Source organism: Meleagris gallopavo, chromosome 5 (genome assembly GCF_000146605.3).
Source record: "Meleagris gallopavo isolate NT-WF06-2002-E0010 breed Aviagen turkey brand Nicholas breeding stock chromosome 5, Turkey_5.1, whole genome shotgun sequence".
Classification (NCBI taxonomy): domain Eukaryota; kingdom Metazoa; phylum Chordata; class Aves; order Galliformes; family Phasianidae; genus Meleagris; species Meleagris gallopavo.
Window position 1 is genome coordinate 10,426,019 of NC_015015.2, and position 21,104 is coordinate 10,447,122.

General features: G+C 48.7%; 1 protein-coding gene across 1 annotated transcript; it reads right to left on the minus strand.

Annotated features, from left to right (window-relative positions):
* Nucleotides 1-908: 908 nt before the first annotated feature.
* On the minus strand, nt 909-21,098 carry LSP1 (lymphocyte specific protein 1). The gene is made up of 10 exons (XM_010711003.2): nt 21,029-21,098; nt 10,809-10,961; nt 8,811-8,900; nt 6,136-6,337; nt 5,432-5,554; nt 3,179-3,222; nt 2,978-3,059; nt 2,470-2,610; nt 1,749-1,829; nt 909-1,046 (listed from the first exon to the last, which is right to left on the minus strand). The coding sequence occupies exons 1-10, from the start codon at nt 21,085-21,087 to the stop codon at nt 957-959; spliced, it is 1,065 nt and encodes a 354-aa protein (XP_010709305.1). The 5' UTR covers nt 21,088-21,098; the 3' UTR covers nt 909-956.
* Nucleotides 21,099-21,104: the final 6 nt, after the last annotated feature.

Here is a 21,104-nt window from a genome sequence, read left to right on the forward strand (position 1 = left end):
ACCAACAACAAAGCAAACACTAGAGCTTAGCTCCTTGAACAAGGAAAAAAAAGCTCAATCCCCAGAAGAACTCAGAAACAAAGGTGCTTTGTAGCAGACTGAGCTATTTATAAGCTTGGCTATGAAATAAAACTTTTTTTTTAATATTAGAAAGAACGAGCTTGTTTTCACCCGAACAACATCCCCTCTGCTCAGTGCCAGATGCTGCCCAGTTGAATCCAGCTAGCTATTTCCTCCCTCTATTCCATTCCTCCTTGCTGCCACAACCCTCTATTTCAATCACTCCAGATAACACCAGGATATCTATTAGCATAAACATGATCTGAGCATGATCTCCAAAGGCCATTTCAAGAAGCTACAGACCCAACATCGCCTCTCCCTATTGCCAAATATCCAGGGAAAGCCCTTTCTGTTCTGTTGATCCACCCATCAGAGCAGATGCTCCCATCCTCCCCACCACAACCCTTCTGTGGACTGGTTCCAAGAGGTCACTGAAATAGTTACAAATTTTTTTCCCCTTAATTAATTCAGTATATCAGGAAATTAAACCCCCAAAGCATTTAAATTTCAGGGTTAAATCAGCCCTCACGCTCAGCCAGAGTGACGTCCAGTTACAAGCTTCTCTTTGCAAGATAAAACCATAAGAAAACAGCAGAGAGACTGTTCCTCTGAACCAGCAAATATAAACAGCTTGTCCTGCAAATTAAACTAAGGTAGGTATCCAACAACCTAGAAGTATCAGAAATGAGAAAACAAACCAACACCCCACTGTGTTCCTCCCAGCCCCAAGCCATGCGATAGCCCAGAAGCAAGACTCCAGCTGTTACTGTACCTTACCTTCCAAGTTGCCCCAATTTCAGCTGGCAGAAATACCCCCAACATTCCGCCAAAGCAGCGCTAGGAGTTTGTTGCAAGGTCATAACCTACCTACCTGGTTAATGGGTTCTCCAGGCATGCTACTGCTCTGCAGCATCATCTATCAATACTTTCTTGTACTGGCCATGGCCCATCGCAACAAACTTGTACTTCTTGCCAGGAGGAGTGGGCTGAACAGGAGAGAAAGAAATAGCCAGTTTGCAATTTTCTCCAAGTAGTCAATACCAAATAATTGAAGCCAGAGGAAAAATGCAATAATTGCCTGTAACCCCAGAGGGCTTGAAGGCAGTTGGTTCTGCAGAGTTGGTTTCACACATGGCAAAAGCCAATTGCATTGACTGCATCCTGGCAGCAATACAGATCCAAGAACAGGCAAAATGCTTTGATCTTCTCTCAGCCTGGACAACTTGAGTAGCAGCTGCTTGCTTCATTTTAACTGCCATTCCCACAAGCATACCAGTAGGCACAAGACCGCAGATCCATCTACAACTGTTGATACTATCTTACGCCTCACTGTAGATGCTTTTCTTTACTCTCAGGATCAAGTATAATGAGAGTAAAGTAAATTGTGTTTGCAGTTTCAACTTTGACCTAGAAGGTCAGGGCTACCAACTCATTGTCTGAGAACAATGAGGCATTGAAGAGACCCTTTAGTATTACTTGTTATAATAGGATTTGTGCCCCCATTTTCACTAGGATTGGAGCTATAAGAGCTTTTCCAAATCTTCTATGTGCAATTGCATTTATAGATACAGGCAGCCCTTGCCTTCCTGCTATATCACTGCCTCCTCAATGCTTTCAACCCAGCTCAGAGCCCTTACTATGTTGTGAAAAAGAAAAGGACTTCTGCCTTCACAGAGATATTAACTTACCTTGATACTGGTCTCAGGTTTGGGACCACCCTTCTGTTCCCAAAGGCTTCTTATATTCACAATGTCTCCAGCCACGATATCCTGAGAAGGATATACAAAGTTCTCATTACCCTTCGCCATCAGCGCTGCTGGAGATGGCTTCATTCAACCCCACACGTCTGACCTCCTTTTATGTTTGAAGTATTACACTGTCTGAGCTACAGCACTGCAGCTAAAACTCAAGACTTTGAAAACTTCTTCCTGATAGCAATATATCCTGTGTTTTCTTCTCTCTCTTCAACAAGAGCCTGGATCAGAGATCCAACATGTTTATCTTCTCAAGTTTGTTAATTATTTTAGACATGTTAACATCAAGGCATTTTTATGCAGAAGGAATTTTACTCTCATAAACGCAGATTTACAACCCATGCATTACAGAACCACACGTGCTTACAGCAACCAAAAAAAACAAAAGTTATTAAGAGCAGCACATAATATCCTTCACAATTTCCAAATTCACAAGATTTATCACCTTGGTGATAGATCCAACTTTGCACTAAAAGAAGGAATTCATTCTTAACTTCTGCAGAATAGATGTACAGTTTCCATTTATTCCCACTTCAAAGCTGAGCCTCAATCAGCATCTAGGAAGCTTTCCTAGCTGCACCACTGAGACATATTCAGGACACTAGCTGAGATTTTTGCCATGCATAAAGCAGTGTACATCCTGCCAGTGCCTTACCTTGCAAGCTGGGGTCTTCACTGCAGATTGGGCAGCAACCTCTCCAGTCTCCCATAGGCTTTTTGTGCTGGCTACCATCATGCTGGTGGTGGGAAGGTCAAGAGAGGGCTGTCGGACAGGCTTTGGTGCCTTTGTGGATGTCTAGAGTAGAGATAGAAAACTATCATCAGTGAACTTAACAGCCCTAACCGTGTTTTGCTCCCCTCCTTCCCCCTCCCCCAGTTGGTGTTGCCCAGGTATAAGGACTTGCAAAAGGAGACCTAGGGTCTTGCTGATTTAATTCTCACCCAGTAGGCAGGAAATATGAGGAAAAAGGACAGGGCCATTCACAAAATGAACCCTTATGCTTTTGAGGGAGGCAGAGAAAGGGAAAACAGCTGCTCCCATTCAAGGGGATATGGTTCTATTGTCACAATCCTGTGTAGTGAGACTAAGAGCCATGGTAGGAGAGCAACACCCTGCAAATGGAGCTCAATAGAGCATAGGGACAGATAGCACAACAGCTCACCTCAATGGCTTGCGTGTATTGCTCCAGTCTGTCATCTATCTTTGACACAGGCAGGGGAGGCTGGGACTTCTTTATGCTGTTACTGGAGACAAGAGAAAAAGGATAAGGCAATATCCTGAAGCTTCAGGCAGATGGGAGAGCTTCAAGAGCTTGAAGCAAGGGACTCCCTTCACCCTGATCCCACAGCAACCCTGGAGATACCTTTTCTTTATTGAACGGTTCAGAGACTCAGTTCTGTCTGTGATCTGAAGTGGGAGAGAAAAGATACAGATATTACTTATCTCTGTGGACCTCATATGGATGATATATGGTCAGCCAAGGTGACCTTCTGCAGCCATTCCTTCCCATCTCTCCCTCAAACAGATGTGGGGCTCAAATGCCTCAGTCTTGTATTTACATAGTGCTCAGAGAGACAGCGAGCATCCTATTTTCTTCTCTTTCCCAAGGCAGGCATGAAGATCCTCAACCAGAAGAGCCAGGACACAGTAGCAGACCAATCACTTTTGGGTACAAAGCAGCAGCACACAGCTTGACTGGCAGTTGAGACAACCCTACTCAAGGACCATGTATCTTTCTCAGACACTTGGTTTTCTTGCCAAACAAGAGAGAAAGTGAAAAGCATAGAAAGATAGAGGGAAACTAGAAGCACTGTCAACAACTGCTGCAGCAATGGAGCCAAGCATAAGAGCAGCACAGCCATGAGTTATGCTGGCTTATCCTTAGCCACACAGGCTATTTAGCATGTGGAGCCACCTGCAAAGCAACTCTTCAGGTCAAGGTTTCAGGGAAGAGAGCTTTGCAGAAGAGTCTGCTGTGCAATAACTCTTTGACCAAGGCAGGAAGGCAAGCAACCACTGTCAATCACTGGCACTGAATAAAGGAGGAGACTGAAGCATGCTAAACCTCTCAGCTTTTTTTTGTGTGTGTGTGCCCCAGAAAGCAAGAAACTTTCAAATCAAAAGGTATCTCCTACAGAGACAAGTTGCAGCAACCAAGTGACAAGCATCCTCCCTCTGTATACCACTGCCTGTAGCATGGGAAGCATCACCTTCCCAGTTGGAGATAAATAGCAGTGCCAAGTGCTCACTTTAGAGTGCTTTCAGAATGCTAGAACTAAATTTTAACTAAGAAGAGGACAAAAATTGTCATAGGAAGGACATGCTTAACAGCTGTGCCAAAATCTCATAGCCCATTAAAGAACAGCACCATCATCAATTAGTGCATCTCTATTAGCAAGGACTGTGCTATTAAGGAGAACTACTTTAAGAGGTCCCAGCACAACAGTGAGACAGATCCCATCAGTCGAAAGTTTCTTGCAGGTAGGTTGTCTGCTCAGTGTTGGAGGAGTTGGTGCTTGCCTCCAAGCCAGGACTTCAGAGATTGGGCTGCCCACTCTTGCAGCAAGAGTTGTGTTTCTCTGTTTCAAAGCACACTCTGAAGGCCAGAAGAACTCACGCAAGTTCACTCAGCCAACCCCAGAACTCAAGCTCATAAAGCCCAGGACAAAATGGGACTGGTACAAGGCTTTCCCTCTGCTCCTTCCATCCCTTGGAAAGATCCCAAGCTCATTTTTCCTGAATGGCTTAGCTTTCAGCTTTGCATATGGGTGACCTCTGGCATCACCGTTATATGAAAACAAATAAACAAACAGAGCCACAGCAACTGGATTTCTGAACTTTTCCCTGGGCTAATCCTAGCAACAGCAGTTAAGCTCAGGTCAGAAAACTGTGTGTGCTTTGGAGTAGCAACAACAAGAATTTCAGTGCATAAAAGGTGCTAGGAGATTTTATCTTATTTCCCCACTCTTTGGAACCGCTTTGGTCATCCCCAGTGACATTAGCACTGGGTCTGCATCCAGAACCACCCTTTCTTCCCTCTTTTTATTTGATTTTAAAGGTCTTCTCCATAAACAAGATTCTGGCTGTCATAGATGACGACAACTTCCTCTTAATGTCTATTTACTCTTGCATGAGGAAGTGCTTATACAATCCTCCCTGCACAGGAAATGCTAAGAAACAAGCAGCATAGATCTGAATGGAAAAAAAGAAAAAAAAAAGAAAAAAATGATAACATCAGCAGCAGATTAATAAGCTACAAATTACCCAGAGTCCTCATAATTTCCCTCTATGCAATTATCAAGGAGCCCAGGGCTTACAGAGACAAAAGACAATTGCTACACAAACCACTTAGGATTATCTATTGTATGCAAAAGCACATGTGCTGATTGCAGGATTTGAGCATAGCGCAACTGAAGTCACATGGAGCAATGCAAGTGGTATTCAGAGGGAGGTTTTACAAGAGCATCTATTCACAGAGATGGAATTAGGGAAGGGCAAAATGTTTCAGAGATAGAGCCTCACTTTAAAAAGAAGGGTAAACGATACTTCGTTTTATGCTGAGATAGGGAAAACCCATGTTACTATAAGCTCAGGGTCACCTCCCCTTGCCACAAACCTTGGTGGAGCACACTGCAGTGTGGTCTGAGCACAGCTCCTCCTCATCCAAGCTGGTGGGGCTTGGGGCCCTCGGGCGTTTTTCTGGGGTTTCTTCTTCTTCGTTTCTCCTTCTCTTCTTCTCCTGAGTGCAGAAAACAAGCCAAGAAGTGAGACTGGTCACAGCACTTGGGATTCAACAAAATTGATTTTCAAAGCAATGCAAGATTCAACAATGCAGTCAAGCCAAAGGTGTGAAAAGGCTGAGGAGAGCAAAATAAGCTTTAAATTCAGATTTGAGTGCTCCTGAAGATCTACTCACCATTGACAAAAACACAGGAGAAACAGTAGCACTATCCATCTGAGCACTGCATGGGTATGACTAACATAGTCCAAGCTCTGAGAGGAGACACTCTCTCACAAGAGGAAAGAGGTTGCATCAGTGAGCCCAGAAAGGTACTTAGACACAAGCAGCATCATCCCCATGTTATGTCATGGCAGTACATCCACATGGGCTCAACACTCAGCAGCAGGGAATGAGCACTGGCATGCTGCCCAGAGGTCATGGGGTCCTCTTGGGAATCCTCCAAAAGCCACCAGGACACGGTCCTTGGCATACTGCTCAAGCAGATGTTGGGCTAGAGAGACCTTCCCACCTCAACCATTCTGTGATTCTGTATGCAGTCCAGTTGAAAATGTAAACAGCCCAGCTCCTCCTGATCTCACCTCCTGCTTGACTCTTTCTTCCTCCTCCTCATGCTGCTCTGGGACATGTTCTTCCTCCTGGCACAGCCTCTCTTCCTCCCTAACAACCACATTCTCCTCCTGGACCTCCTCCGGGCCCTCCCGGTCCAGCTGAATCTGCTCCAGTTTGATCTCTGCTTCCCTCACACTGCTATCCTCTTCTTCGTACGACTGTTGCGGAGATCTAGAGGTGGGGGAGAGAGGTCAAAGAACCAAAACATTTTGTTATGAGCCTAGATATACCATTAGTGTCTTCCAAGGTAATGGTACAGTATCATTAAGGTCAGGAAAGACCAACAAAATAATCTAGACCAGTCCCAACCCATCCCCACTGACCACATCCCTCAGTGCCATATCTCAGCAGTTCTCAAACAACCCCAGAGATGGTTTCTCCACCACCTCCCTGGGCAGCCAACTCCAGTGCATGATCACTCTTTCTGAGAAGCGATTATTCCTAACACTCAACCTGAACTTCTTCTGGCACAACTTAAGGTCATTCCCTTTCATCCTACCACCATTAACTGGGAGAAGAGGCCAACCCCAACCTTTCAACAGCCACCTTTTCAGGTTGTTGTAGAGAATGATAAGGTCTCCTCTGAGCCTCCTCTTCTCCAGACCAAACAATCCCATTTCCCTCAGCTGTTCCCCTTCAGAGTTGTGCTCTAGACCATTCACAGCTTTATTGCCCTTCTCTAGATGCACTCCAGGGCCTCGATGACTTTCTTGTAGTGAGGGGCCCAAAACTGAATACAGTTAGATATCTACATGTGTATTATGTGTATCTACATCTTTCCCCAAACCTTAGAATTGCCACTTGAATGAATGACACCTCTGCTTTACCAAATCAGTCCCAGAGCAACCAGATCTCAACAGAAAAACCAGAAAGGAGCTTTCACAGGAAGGTTCCTACATGCTCCAGAGGCTGTAGAGAGAAGTCTCACCTGCACACACTTCAGAAATCAGCTTTGCAAAAGCAGAGCAGCTCATGCCTTTGGGAACAGTCAGTGAGAGCACTTAGCCCAGAGTCCTCAGTGGCTCAGAGATACACCCTGGGATGTTATTACCGTCTTATAGCCTCAGATGGAGAATAGTTTTCTCCTCCCATTTGTTTCTTAGAAAACTGCCTGTGTTACAGCAGCAAGGCAAGAGCTGGTTAACAGAGTAGAGGGCTGACTCACTGCTCCTGCCTCAGCAGCCAGCACAAAACATGAAGGAAAGTTCAGGCAATGCTTTTCCACCCACCCCTCTGCAGCAGGGAAGGCAGCTCACAGGACAGCCACCTTCCAGACCTCTTCACTGACCACATCGGAAAGAAGGCTGATGCATACACTGGCTCACTGAGCTTGCTACTAATCATCCTCCCACAACAGCACAGTCACTACTAACAAACAAACTCCAAAGGGCTCATGGTCCAGGTGACTTTTTTTTCTTCTAACTGGGGTGCCTCAGCCAGCAATGTCTCCAGCTAAAGAGAAAGCTCACAATTAAAGATCTAAGCCAGTAGATGTGATGTAGTCTATAGGATGCCTTTGGCACTCGTGCTCATTTAAGAGAAAAAGGGATTTGGGAAATCCTGCCCACAGCACCACTTGTCCCAGCATGAGACATTTCTTATCAGGTAACTCCTACCCGCTCTCGCACTCCAAGCTTGTCCTCAGTGAGCCAGGAGAAAGGGTAAAGCTGCTGAACAGGCTTTATAAAGCACAATCACCAACTGAGGAGCCTACCTTTTGCAAAACCACACTTCCAAGAAACTTAGAGGATCTCGACCCCTCCAGACAAAAGCAGCAGCCTCTCTCTGGGGCCGAGCTCTTTACAAGGAGGGAGGGAGGGAGCTGCAGAAAAGCAGCTGGGGCTGATTGCTAATTGCTCCCACAGCTGTGATAATCAGCACTGCCGCGAGCTGCTCCAGCAGCCCTCCTGGGGCTGAGGCTGGGAAGGTACAGCTTGCAGTGATTGCATCAAGGAAGAGGCAAGATCTATTTACTTGCTCAGAAGTAAATATTAATCTTATGCATTTTTCTCAATCCCCTGTGTAAAGAAGGGGTTGTGTCATTGCAGAACAAAGCTCCCTATAAAATTGGGTTGCTGGGAGAACTGAGTCACAGAGTTCATGTGTAGATATGTGGTGCCCAAAGCAGGAGATGGGGCAAGAGTTTCAGTCATCTCAGTGAGAGGAGAGAGTGGAAGATGGACCTGGTCCTCAGCCTGGTCAGGGACACAGACACCCCTCAGCACTGTTTTCTACTGCTGGAAGAGTTGCTGAGAACAAGGTGGGCTGGGGCCATAACACCCACCATGCTGACATGAGCCAGGAAGCAGCAATAACGTAGAACAGCTTTTTTTTTTTTTCAGCTGCCTGGATTATGTTAGGGGCTGATTTGGCCCATGCAGCAGCTCAGGTGGCTTAAATCCGCTGTTGTCACTCCTCCAAACCCCGGTGTCCTGGCCAGCTGCCATTGCTCAGAGCACCGAGCTGAAGCCAAACACCCCAAAGCCTATGTCCATTCCTCCCCAGCAGCTCAAATTGCAGGCAGAGGCCATCCACCCCCATTCCAGCCTTTGCTCCAGACCCTGCCCTTAGCTCTCAAGGCATGACTTGGGCTCAGTCACCTCTCCTTGGGGCGCTGGGTTGCTCAGCTCTCTGCCTTACCCACCTCTGCTTGCGCTGCTCCAGCTTTTGGGACCAGTCGCTGAACCCCTCGTCCTCTTCCAATTCTGAGGTCCCAGAGGGCTTAAAGTCATAGCTGAAACACAACAAGGAGGAAAATTGGGATGAGAACGGTACAAAAGGCCTGATCAGCTCAGTATCCCCAGCAGGAACACCCTACTGCCTGCCTGATCTCTGAGACCACAAGCGGGAGAGAAAAGCAGCACATCAAAATGAAAGAGTCCCATGGTTTTATTCTGCACTGCAGCTCATTTAGACTAAAAGTGTTTCAGACTTGGTTCCCACTTATCCTGCACTTGTATGCAGCCTCAAACAAAAGAAATCTGCAGGAACCAGCCTGAATAGATTAGGAAGGCAAGAAGACTCAGTGATTGAGACACAGACTCAAGTCCTAGGCTTGTTCCTCAGGTTCCCATAGAGCTCTGAGGACTGACTCCTGGTCTATGAAACAGTGCTGGTCCAGCCTCATCTGAAAGCAGAGAGAGTTGAGAAGGTGAAAATGAGTAGCACGTATAGCTTTGCAATGAGGTGCTCACCACACTGTAATCCCAAGCACTGACATGATTCTTCTTCACTTGGCTTCATGCTGATGATTCAGAGGTGGGCAGAGCCCAGATTTGTTCGATCTTGCACCCTCCCCAGCCCCTGCAGCTCAAGCTCCTGGCATGCTCAGCCAGCTCCTATTGGCCCCAATTGGTTGGGGAACTCCAGCCACACCAAAAGTTGCTTTGCTACCAGCCTTGGGAGAATGGATAGAAGGGAAAAACCATCTTCCTCCTCTCTAAAGGAGGAAATATGTCCATTCTGCAGCCCTCTGCCCTCTAATCCTGGGAGTGCATTCCTAAGAAGTGATGACATCCCTCCCAGCTTGCAGATGTATGGATGGAGGGAGCAGAAGCCCTCCTGGCTCCCACAGCTGCCAGCACTAGATGCAGCCTGGTCATGCATGGGAATTGTTGTTTTTCCTCATATTCACAGGGAGAATCACCACCAGGATGGGACTCCTTGATGAGCACCCACATAGCAAGCATCAGCTGGAAGAGATGATTTCATGGTTATGGGACATGGCATGGTCACATCTCCAGGGAATGGGAATTAGCAGATGGGACACATGGGTTAGTTTAAAATTCAGGTATTGAAATACACAATAAGCATGGCCTTTTCTTTGCCTTTCTAGGTCTTGCCTGGACTCCTAGGAGGTGTTAAGAGATGCTTAGCATCCCCATAACCGCAGTGACTTGAAGTATAGGGCTCTAGAGATGGGGAAGCTTGCCATCCTCAAACTTCTGAGCAGTGATGATATGCTGATTCAGAACTAGGTTATTTCCCACTGCTTGTGTAAGAGTAGCTTAGGGATCCCCCAGCTGAGTTAACCTTGGTATGGACAGGAAGGGACATCAGTGAGGAAGGGTTTTCCAAGGATGGGATGTTGGTCCTGATGGACATCAGGATGTTGGCTGTAGGGCCTGGGTGGGACTGCAGTGGGGACATCCATCCCCCTCACTCCCAAGGCCATGCGTAACTGCTGACCATGATGGTGGGGAAATGCACAGGAGATGGAGAGAACAGATACAGCCAGCCCATGGGTACCACCAGCCTGGTCTGCATTCAGGACCCTGCAGAGCTCAGGTTTGCAAATCCACCATTTTGTTGGTTCTTTCCTTTGTTGTTTGAATGGGGGAAGGGATGAGAGCAGCAATGTGGATGGGATGTGTGCTGGCGCAGGAAGCTCTGAGGGAAGGAGGGGGCCATGTTTACATGAGGGAGAGCAAAGCTATGGGAAGATTAATGGCAGGCTGACCTCGGCTGTGTGAGCAAGCCCAGGTGGCTGTCAGCAGCTGCAGAGAAACCAGGGGACGGTTGGAGGAACAGGAGTGTCCTTCCCAGGGACACCAAAATTCCAGGGTAAACATGAGGCCAAAGCAGGCACAGGGGTGCTCAGTTAAATTTTGTTGTAGGTTGTATACACATGGGTATTTCTTACTGGTTTTCCTGTGCTGAACCTGCACTCTCCATGCAGGAGCCAGTGCCATTGAAGCCCTCCTCTGCCTGGGACCTCAGCTGCTTCTCGCGCTCCCGCCGCCTCCTCTCTCGTGCTGCTTCCTCCTCATCCTCCACGCTCCACTGTGCCGTCAGCCTGCCAAAACAGAAGGAAAACTCATCTTAATGCTTGAAAATACCCCCCCGAGCTGCTAGGACACCCCTCCCTGTGAGGTGGGAGCTCACTGCATGAGGGCTCTCAGGATGAGTGCTGGTCCTTGAAGTGGTGGTCCTGTCCCTTGGCACAGTTCCCTCTGTACTTGGCACTGGTGAGGCTGCACCTCGAGTGCTATGTTCAGTGTTGGGTCCTTCACTACAAGAAAGACATCAAGGCCCTGGAGTGTGTCTAGAGAAGGGCAATAAAGCTATGAAGGGTCTGGAGCACAAGTCTGATGAGGATGTTGGCTGGATGAGACCCTGGGCAGCCTGGTCTAGTATTAAATGGGGAGGTTGGTGGCCCTGCATGTGGCGGGGGGAGTTGGAGATTCATGATTCTTGAGGTCCCTTCCAACATGGCTATTCTGTGATTCTGTGATTCTGTGAGGAGCAGCTGAGGGAACTGGGATTGTTTGGTCTGGAAATAGGAGGCTCAGGAGAGACATTGTTGCTCTCTGCAGTGACCTGAAAGAAGGTTGTAGAAAGGTGAGGGTCAGCCTCTTCTCTCTGTTAAAAGTAATAGGACAAGACAGAATGACCTTAAGTTGCACCAGAGGATGTTCAGGTTGGATATTTGGAAAAAAATCTCTTCTCAGGAAGAGTGGTCAGTTATTGGCACAGGCTGCCCAGGGAGGTGGTGAGGTAACCATCCCTAGAGATGTTCAAGAAACATGTAGCTGTGGCACCGAGGAACATGATTTAGTGGGCATGGTGGTGACGGATTGGTGGTTGAACTAGATGGCCTTAGATATCTTTCCAACCTTAATGATTCTATGATTGCCCTGTTGCAGCCCCTTTTCCAAAGAGTAGGATTTCAGGAGCATGCCACACCCTTAAAGGAATGGGTGATGTGTGAGCAAGGGTTGGCATTGCCTGCAGGAGAGCCTATCTGCAAGGACGGTGCATCCTAAAGCACCATTCCCTGTGATGTTGCTTCGCATGCCAGGAAAAGGGCTGAAAGTTGGATCGGGAATACGGGAATACGAGGATATCGCAAGAAATCCCATGGCCCAACCTCACATGTTGGATCTAGGCTCCATGGCCTAGATCTCCTGGAGAAATCTGCACCATGGAGCCATATCCCTAACAACTGAGACGGCCCTCTCTAAATCAGGGCAGGAGCTGTATCCCACTCCGCTTCCTACTCCAGCACGGAGCAGAAACCTGTGCTGGCCTCTCACAGCCTCAGGGTGCCTCTGCCAGCGGGACAGCCGCCCACCCCGAGGAAGCGATAAGGCGGCTGCTGCATTCCAGCTAGCGATAACACCGCTGCACGAGTTGCGGTACCCACAGCCAAAGCTGGTGCCGATGCTTGCTCACCCATCCACTCTCCCAGCCCCAAAGCAGACTAGGAGGATATTTCCCCCTGCTCTTGATGGGAATAAATAGCCCAAAGCCACCCGGACCACAGCCAGGCCCCCTCCTTGTCCCCCATCGTATTTATTGTTTTCCCCATGGTTCCCATAGAAACCCTTGTTTGTGGGCCTGGCAGGAAGCCACCGTGTTGTTGTTTTATTTTTTGTGTGTGTGCATGCATTTTATTTTTTTTAATATATAAATGAAGTCATTCATTAAACTCTGCCATGATTTCCCTCCCCTGTGTGACAGCTCCAGAGAGCCTCCAGTTCTGGATGGCTCTTAACCCCCTCCCTCCCAGACTGCCCCAGTTACCAGCAGCGAAGTCCACATTTCCCCTAGACTGAATTCAATTTTCATTCAACTCCACACACCCCAGCTCCCCAGAAAGCTGTTGCAAGGAGCTGTAGCAACTCAGGGGTGTCCCGTCTGAGACATACACATTTTGCACATCACCTCGGCCTGCAGTCCACTGCATTTCCCACTGGGATGTGACTAATTCTCTCCTCATGATCTCATCAGCTCACTATTCTGTCACTGCATCTTCACAGTGGGCCCAGGAGAACACCAGAGTGACTGTTTCGTGGAGATGCAGCTTTCTGTAGGGGAATATCACCCCCACTCCTGCTGCCAAAGGGCGAGCTGGCATCGGAGCTGCCCAGAGCCCAAGTGACGCTGCAATGCTGGGTATTGCTCACATGCAGCAGGCAGAAAACAGGTCCCCACTGAGCCCATGGTTGCCCTGGGCTCTGAAACACCACTGAACACCCAAACTCACTTTACTGGCAGATTCAGAACGCTTTTTCATGCTCAGACAGTCTGGCAGCAGAATGATGTTTAATAAGCGATGCTTAGGGGCTCAGTGATCCAGACAGCAAGCAGAGGGAAAATGATTATTCCTCTTCAATTGATCTAGTAGCACAAATATTTGTTTCCAGTAAAAAACAAACAAATAAATGGAAAACAAAACCTTGGCAAAGTAATCAAGTATGCGTCAGCTACAGCAATTTGTTGAACTGCAAATTGACTGCACCCTTTTGGTTCAGAGCAGTCCAAACGTTCATCAGCTCACTCTGATGCATGGAGCAGCTGTTAAATTTTCTTTCAAAGAAAGGAAATAGAGAGATCCCCATTAAAATTCATAGATCATTAAGATTGGAAAGACCACTAAGATAATCTAGTCCATCTCACAGCTCATCCTCACCATACCCATTAATTGTGCCCCTCAGTGTCTCATCTCCATGGTTCTTGAATGCATCCAGGAATGGTGACTCCACCACCTTCCTGGGCATCCTGTTCCAATGCTGTAACCATTTCACCTAGCCCAGAACAAGGAAATGGAAAGCTTCAGGCTTGCAAAATGAATGCATGGTGTGCTGCACTCCTGCCCTGAGCCTCCTGCCCATATAGAGGTGTATCATCAGCCCTTCTCCCCAGGGCAAGGCAAGAGCACAAGGTCCTACCAGAGTTTTGTCGGGATCAAAAGCCTCCTTCCTCCCACCCATCCTACATCATATTTGAAACACTCTTTGTGGAAGGGATTATCTCTCAGCAGGGAGGTGAGGAAATCCTGCAGCTCTAAGGAAGGGCTGAAGCACCCAGCTCTGGGTTTGGTCACATGGCCACAGCTGGCTGAACAGCTGGGATGCTAGCACTGCTCTGGGGCTGGCTGCCTGCTTCACAGCCAGCTCTTGACCTCATCTCCTGCCGGACCCCAACCAAGGGAGTCGTTTTATTTCCACTCATCCTCTTGCATACCTCCTGCAGAACAGATACAGGCAACCACACTCCTCATGGCCACCAACACCCGCTCCAAACAAGCCAGCATTTCTAGAAAAGTCACATTTCCTAACGGCAATTCCTCATCTGCACTTGAGGAGCTTATAGCATTCATGTGAGAGAAACTTTTGGCACCGAGCTGTATTTAAGGGAAACAGTGCAGACTTGAGGAGGCTTCTGCATGGCTCATAGCACAGAGGAAGTTTGGCTGGCCCTAAACCAACCTTTAGCACTAAAGCTAATTCCAGAAAGGAAAATAAAATGCCTCGCAGAGACTTTAGGCACTGCAGACCTGTGCCAGAACACAGCAACCCTCTACCAGCAAACTCGACATTCCTGCCTCCTGAGCTTGCTGGGTGCTGGGCCAGGACGCTGTTGACTTTGGTCCGGGCCTCTGTCGTGTAGGCTGCCCTGCATACTCAAGGGTCATGGGGAGAGATGCTTCAGGAAAAGAATTTAAGAGGAGTCATACACAATCCTGGCAAAGTGGTTGGTATTTCTCAAAGGGCATCCCAATGCAACCTCAAGGGTAAAACTCCCATTACCTGTAGAAGTGACAGGGCTAGGATCACACTTACCACCTCTGACAAAATCCCCCACAAGAAACAGGGCTGCATCCCCAGCAGTCAACCCATTGTCCTCTTTGTTGAATTTTAGGGAAAGGGAGAGGACGAGGCCACCTATGCAAGACCTCTTCCCCTTCCTAAAGAGAATTGAGTCAGAAGGGACCTTCAAAGGCCATCTAGTCCAACTCCTGTGAGGTGAGCAGGGACATCTACAGCTATATCATGTTGTTAAGAGCCTGGTCCAAGTCTGGTCCAACTCAGTCCATCACTCTTTTCAGCCTGTTTTGCCTTGCCACGGTGCCAGCTATGACCTTAGTGCCCTACTGCCCATCATGGAGAGAGAACAATAGACTCCAGGTAAAACTCTTCCATTGCCACCCAGCAACCAGCAACAAAAGTAGCCTACCGAACATGAAATAGAACATGGCTTAGGACTGTCACCAAGTTCATCCTGCTGACATCAGGGCTGCTTTATTTCATACTGCATTTATCATCAGCTTATGAAGAGCCATGTGTGACTGCAAGGGGACCAAAGTGTACTGCTCACTCTTGCCACATGAAATGGGAAAGGACATCCTCAATTCACAGCCTTGATGCTGTGTGCTCAGGTTCTTTCAATTCCTGCAACCCACTGGCTAAAAGCAATGTCCCACCATTCAGCATCTCAGCCCTTCTCAAAGATCTAAGACCCAGTTTATCTCCATGTATCAAGAAGCCTTCAGAAATCTGTCCCCACACCCAAGGGCTCACCGTGAAGGTGTTGGGAACTGAGCAGAGGTCCATTACTGCACTGCCAAAGGACTGCTGCTGAACAGCAGCGAGTATGGGTGACTTCTATGACACTAGGCAAAACACATCCGATACAGAAATAACCAAGGCAGATGGCAAACAGCAGTTAGGATACTTGGCGGACATGTTTCTGGGGCTAAGATGTAACACGGCTCGATAACAAAGATTACAAAGATTATATCTGCCTGGATAAGGATGGGGTCATGGATATCAGTACAATAAGGCAACTGGGAAAGAAATAAAACCAGAAATGGTGATGTCACAGCCTAGAGCTTACTTCAGTGTCGTCTCAGGGGATATGGTGATTCCAGCTCTGAGAGATTGCCTTGTCATTTGAAGGCAGACAGCAATGCTGCACGAGCCTCTCCCTCCCATACATTCATGTAATTCCTCGGCTGCATTGCTCCATTCACAGCCCAGGCTCCAGAGTTTGAACAAGGAGGGAGTACAGCAAGGGGGGAGGAAAGAGACAGAAAAATGCATAGATGCTTCACCCTAAGCCTTCTTCTCATACCAAACCTACCCACCCATCCATAGCTCCACAACTTCAGTCACTTCTTCACTTCATTCTACAAGGAAGCAGCTCCATCTCCCATCCCTACTGACCAGGGGGAGCTGCGGTGTGGAAAGGTGTCACGAGGGAACTGATAAGGGCATGCCAAGGCAATTGAGCTGAATAAGATACAGCCTGAACTTTCATCAAGCAGAAAAGGAAGAATACCATAGGCAGCATGGCAGGGACATAGCCTCTCCTTAAAAACAAAAGCAACTTGTCTTCCTTTTTTCTTTTTTTAAAGTGAATCTAGGTTTATCTTTGCAACAGCATATCCTGTTTCTGCTCAGAGTGAAGCAAGCAGATACACAGCCATGCATACCAGGTAACCTTGGTGCCACCCAGAAGGTGCAGGTGAGCTACACCATTGTGCAAGGTCCCTGGGAGAGATAGAAGCTCACATCAGAGCCCAGGCAGAAGATAGGACCAGAAATGAATGCATTCAGGTGGATGGAGGAGAACCAGGAAGGGCGTTTCCATTACAATCACATGTTTATGGACAAGGAGCATCTGCCAGGATGACCATTTTCTTGGACACGGGTGAGATCAACAGACTTTCAGGGGGTCTCAATAAGACTTTTCAGCAGAGAATAAAATTCCATCCCAACACCACCCCTCTCTCAACTTGGATGCACAAACCCAGGCAATGGAGTTTATGCATTGCCTGGTGGGAGCATCCTACCAGCAGCCAACCCATGCAGCAATCCTGAGGTCACTATCCTTAATGACCCATTTTTATATATATTTCTTAATTAGTTTTAACCACGGCAGGCAGACTCCCACCAACTCACTTCCAAGATGATGAATTGCACCCCCAGGATCGTGTGTCCTTTGCACACAGATATGCTGGTGCGGTAATGTATTAACATCACCGGTCTGGAATTTGGAGGCAGAGCGGGGGAGAGAAAGGGCTGGAGCTGGAGCCCTCCCAGCACCCTGCACAGGCTGCAGCGTTCAGTAGGTGTGAGAAATTGGTGTCGTGTAAGACCCTAAAACGTGGCCTTTTCTCACGCTCCCTCCATCTCAGCTGCACTGTTCGAGAAACTGGCGTCTGCCTGGAGAGGAGGAAGTCTGGGCTCTGTTTTTGGAAGGGAGAGGCATGCCAGAGGATAAAGCAGACTTGTCAGAGAGGTTCGGCTTGGCTTACTGAACTTGGATTTATTTGTTTTTGTTGTGTTGGATAGGAAAGCATCCACAGCCTCTGCTATGTTGTGCTGTAAAGGATGGAGGAGAAAAACACTTTGCTGCTGCTCAAAGCTGGGATTAAAGGCCAGCTTCACACTAGGTATGATGCTTCCTATGGGACCCACCAAACTGGTCACAAGTCACTTGTTTCACGGTGTTCTTTCCCCAGGCCCTGCTGCCTGGAGCAGCAGCAGGAGGGAGCTCCCTGCTCCAGCAGGGACAGGAGGTAACAAGGAGGCCGTGGGAATGAGTCTCTGGGAGAGAGGAGGTTTTCTGCATTTATGGCCCTCATCAAGGCATGGAGCCGCAACAGGAACCAGGGTCAGCAACAAGCCCTCTACCCCTGCTGTGCCTTCAAGGGAAAGCAGGCTTGGCCCCAAAAATACTGAGTGAAAATGTTAGCCTTAAAGCACGTCAGCACAGCCTCTCGTTGTAGGCAAGGGGGACAGAGGTGTTGCACATCACTGGCTGTCCTTTGTCTCTCCATAGAACTAAGGGATACAGCTCCTGGGTTTGCCTGGTATCTGCTCTCACTTTCTCCATCGGAAGAGCCAAGTCACACAAAGAGAGAAGGGGAAAAACATTTTGGGAAGCTGAAAACTTGTTGTCACAGCAGCCAAGCTGCAAATCATAGAACCATAGAATCATCAAAGTTAGGAAGAACCAAGACATCAGGTCCAACCCCAACCCACCCCTACCATGCCCCCCAGTGCCATATCTCCATGGTCCTGAACACCTCCATGGACAGGGACTCCAACACCTCCCTGGGCAGCCTGTGCCAGTGCATCACCACCCTGAGATGAGATTTTTCCTAATACCCAATCTAACCTCCTCTTGTACAACTTAAAGCCATTACCCTCTTGTCCTATCACCAAAGCATCAATCCCCAGATTCTGTCTGCTGCCTTTACTGGCCAAACCCTTCTGATACACATGGCATTACTTCACCCTTGCAGAGTGTGCAGCTCATCTTGACCCTTGAAGAGCTTCCCACAATTTTCATCAGCCCTAAATATCCATTTGCTTCAGAGCAGGTAGAAGCCCAAGACACATGAGGTACAATTAAGCTAAAAACAGACACTACTTTCCTTCCAGAAAAGAAACATTAGAACACATGGCAAGTGTGGTGCTCCCAACCAGACAAGCCCTAGGGCCTGCACCCACGTAACAGCCAGAGAGATGGCTCAGCCATTGCTGCAGAGAAGAAAAAAAAAAAAATCAGCTCCCCACATCAGCCCACAACCCAGGGAGCAGGGGGTGAACATCAGCAAAGAGAAGCTGCGATAACCCACGTGATAACCACCACTTTCCATGCAGCAAACCATGGTATCAGCTCCCCATTCTCCTCCCAATCTCCTTTCCCTCCAAAGCACCACCCCTCTTATTTCCTCCCAAGGCCTCCAAGCTCCTTGTTCCCAGTTCATTGTTCCAGAGGTCAAGTGGAAATAGCAGAGCAGCATCTTCCTTGCCGAGACATATCCTGGCCAGCTCCAGGAGACGTCACACGGTAACAGAGGTGGAATCAGAACACAAAGGTGGGCAAAACCCCAGGTCCCCGCCACACTAAGTACTCATCCACTCACACACTACGTGGCAGTGAGATGGAGCCCACGGGGGAGCAGCATCCAGGCTCCATCACCCAGTTTCAGGGAGTGGCACAGCCTGCGCTGCTGCGGATTTACAAAGAGGCTGATTTGCGGGTTAATTAACCAGCCATCTTCTTTTGTGAAACACTCAAGGCTCGATAAATAGAGGGAGAGTAGAATTCCAGCAGGAGCTGATAATGAACTGAATGAATTGACATGGCAGGCACTGGATCCCTATCTTATTTATAGGAATTCATTAGGAGGATAAGGGGAGAACAGACCGAGATAACAAGATAGGGAGGCTCATGTTTGGGGAGGACTTCAAAAACATGAAGTCTTGGGGGACCGTGAGGGTTTGCTGCTGTTACCTTCCTACAAAGAGACAAATATTTCTCCAGGGGTAGCCTGATAGGAAGAGGGATGTGGGGGGGGAGAAGAATGAGTGAGACAGACAACATTCGCAGACTCCATGGCTCCCTTGGAGCAATGCAGAGGGCACATCCTTCTGCTTTTTGCTGAGCAAAGCACAAGCCAACAAGTTACCCTGCCAAGGATGCTGTGGAGCCTCGCAGCAGGCTCAGGAGGGACCACTACACTTTGCACCAAGGAGCAGGAAGGTATGTCCGGCATCACACTGGAATCCCTGATGCTTACAGATGTGGCTCCAAACAGCCATTTTCACTCTTGTTTCTGTGTCAGCTCTGTACTCATGCACATCAGAAGAGCCTAAAACCTGTGCAGTGTAACTGCTCTGTCTGCAGTCACCTTGGGATAGATGAACGCAGAGTGGAAGCTTAGCAGTCTTCACAGCTCTGTGTCTTGAAGCCAGAAGCCTCGAGGCATTCACCAACTGAAGGAGCTTGCACCTTGCTGCAAGGCTCAAGAAGGAGGAAACAACTGCAAAAGAGGCTGTGCTTGGAACAGAGACTGCCTGCTCTCCTATTCATTCCTGTGAGCATTAGTGGGGTTATTTGGATGTAAAGAGTGGATTAAATCCCTTGCACATCTTCACACTCTCCCCCCCCCTCCATAGAGAGGAGGGAGGCATTGGAGCTGGAGAAGAACACAGCCCCAATGTCAGACCTCAGCCCAGTGAAGAGCGAAAAGCCCTGATCAGGACAAATATCTTCACAAAGTTCCCCTGGTAGAAGCCAGCGTGAGTTTATGGGACGCCAAAAGTCCCAAGCTGAAGGAGGAGGAACTTGGAGACACCATTCAGGAGAGGAAAACACCTCTGGCTCGGGCTGAGCCAATTCTGGACACCCTTTGTGTGCGCAAGGTGTTTGTGCTTCCCCTCAGCCTGCTCATTTCCCACCTCACTGAGCTTCCATGCCACTGCCCCATATTCAGGGGGCAGAGATGGTGTGGCTGTGGGAGCCCATGTCCCTTCCACAGCACTAAGTTCATTTGAGAGGCGAGGTGTAGAGCCTACATTACTGGCTGGGGGGGATCCCACTGCGAGAAGCATGTCCAAATAACCCCACCCTGGCATCTCCCAGTGCCTGCTAAAGCCCAGCAGCACAGGGCAGCCCAGAGGTGCCCAACACAATGTTCACCCTGCGCTTCCTTGTTCTACCTTCCACTGTCTCAGGAGCTCAGTTAAACGCACTGAGGTGAGCAGCCCAGCTGAGAACAGAGCACAGAACAAACCCCACCAGCACCAGCTGTTAGAGGAGGGTCCTGGGATTATTTCCAGTCAAACAGCAGTGAGTGCACAGATGGAACTCCAGTGCCAGCACACAACGTAGCCATCCTCCTGGGCTCAGCCTGGGCTGTAGGTGGGAACAGACCGCACAGTTCATCCCTGCCTCACGCCCCGGCAATTGTAGGTGGGGAGGAAGGGTCAGAGCGCTGCTGGGATGCACTGCATCAGCCGAGCACCACCAGCTCACAGAATTACAAATGCACATCAGCTCAAGCACATACACATTTCAGGGGGGAAAAAAACCCCTCTGTCTCAGGTGAGTGTCACAGCGCGGTTGCACTCAGTTACTCCAGTTGCGCTCTCCTGGAAAAGCCATCAGCAAGTTCTGATCTGCTTTTCTCATATCGTTCAGGAGGTGGGGGATCTATTCTCCTTCCTCCCAATTCACGGCAGAGCGGGGTAGGGCAGAAACCCGGCGGATTTCGGGGGACGAGGAGTCGAAACCTGGGCAGAGGGTCGTGTCCCCACGCTCCCGTGCCTCGCTACTCACCTGATGAGGTTCTGCAGGCCCTGTTTGCTGGAGTTCCGTCGCAGCACCGCGCTGCTCATGGTGCCGAGCCCGGCGG

Excerpts from the sequence above, each read along its gene's own strand:
- LSP1 (XM_010711003.2), bottom strand. The coding sequence starts at position 21,087 with ATGAGCAGCGCGGTGCTGCGACGGAACTCCAGCAAACAGGGCCTGCAG. Across the intron at positions 10,962-21,028 it reads GGCCTGCAGAACCTCATCAG|GCTGACGGCACAGTGGAGCG; the intron begins GTGAGTAGCGAG and ends CTGTTTTGGCAG. Across the intron at positions 2,611-2,977 it reads AATACACGCAAGCCATTGAG|ACATCCACAAAGGCACCAAA; the intron begins GTGAGCTGTTGT and ends TCTCTACTCTAG.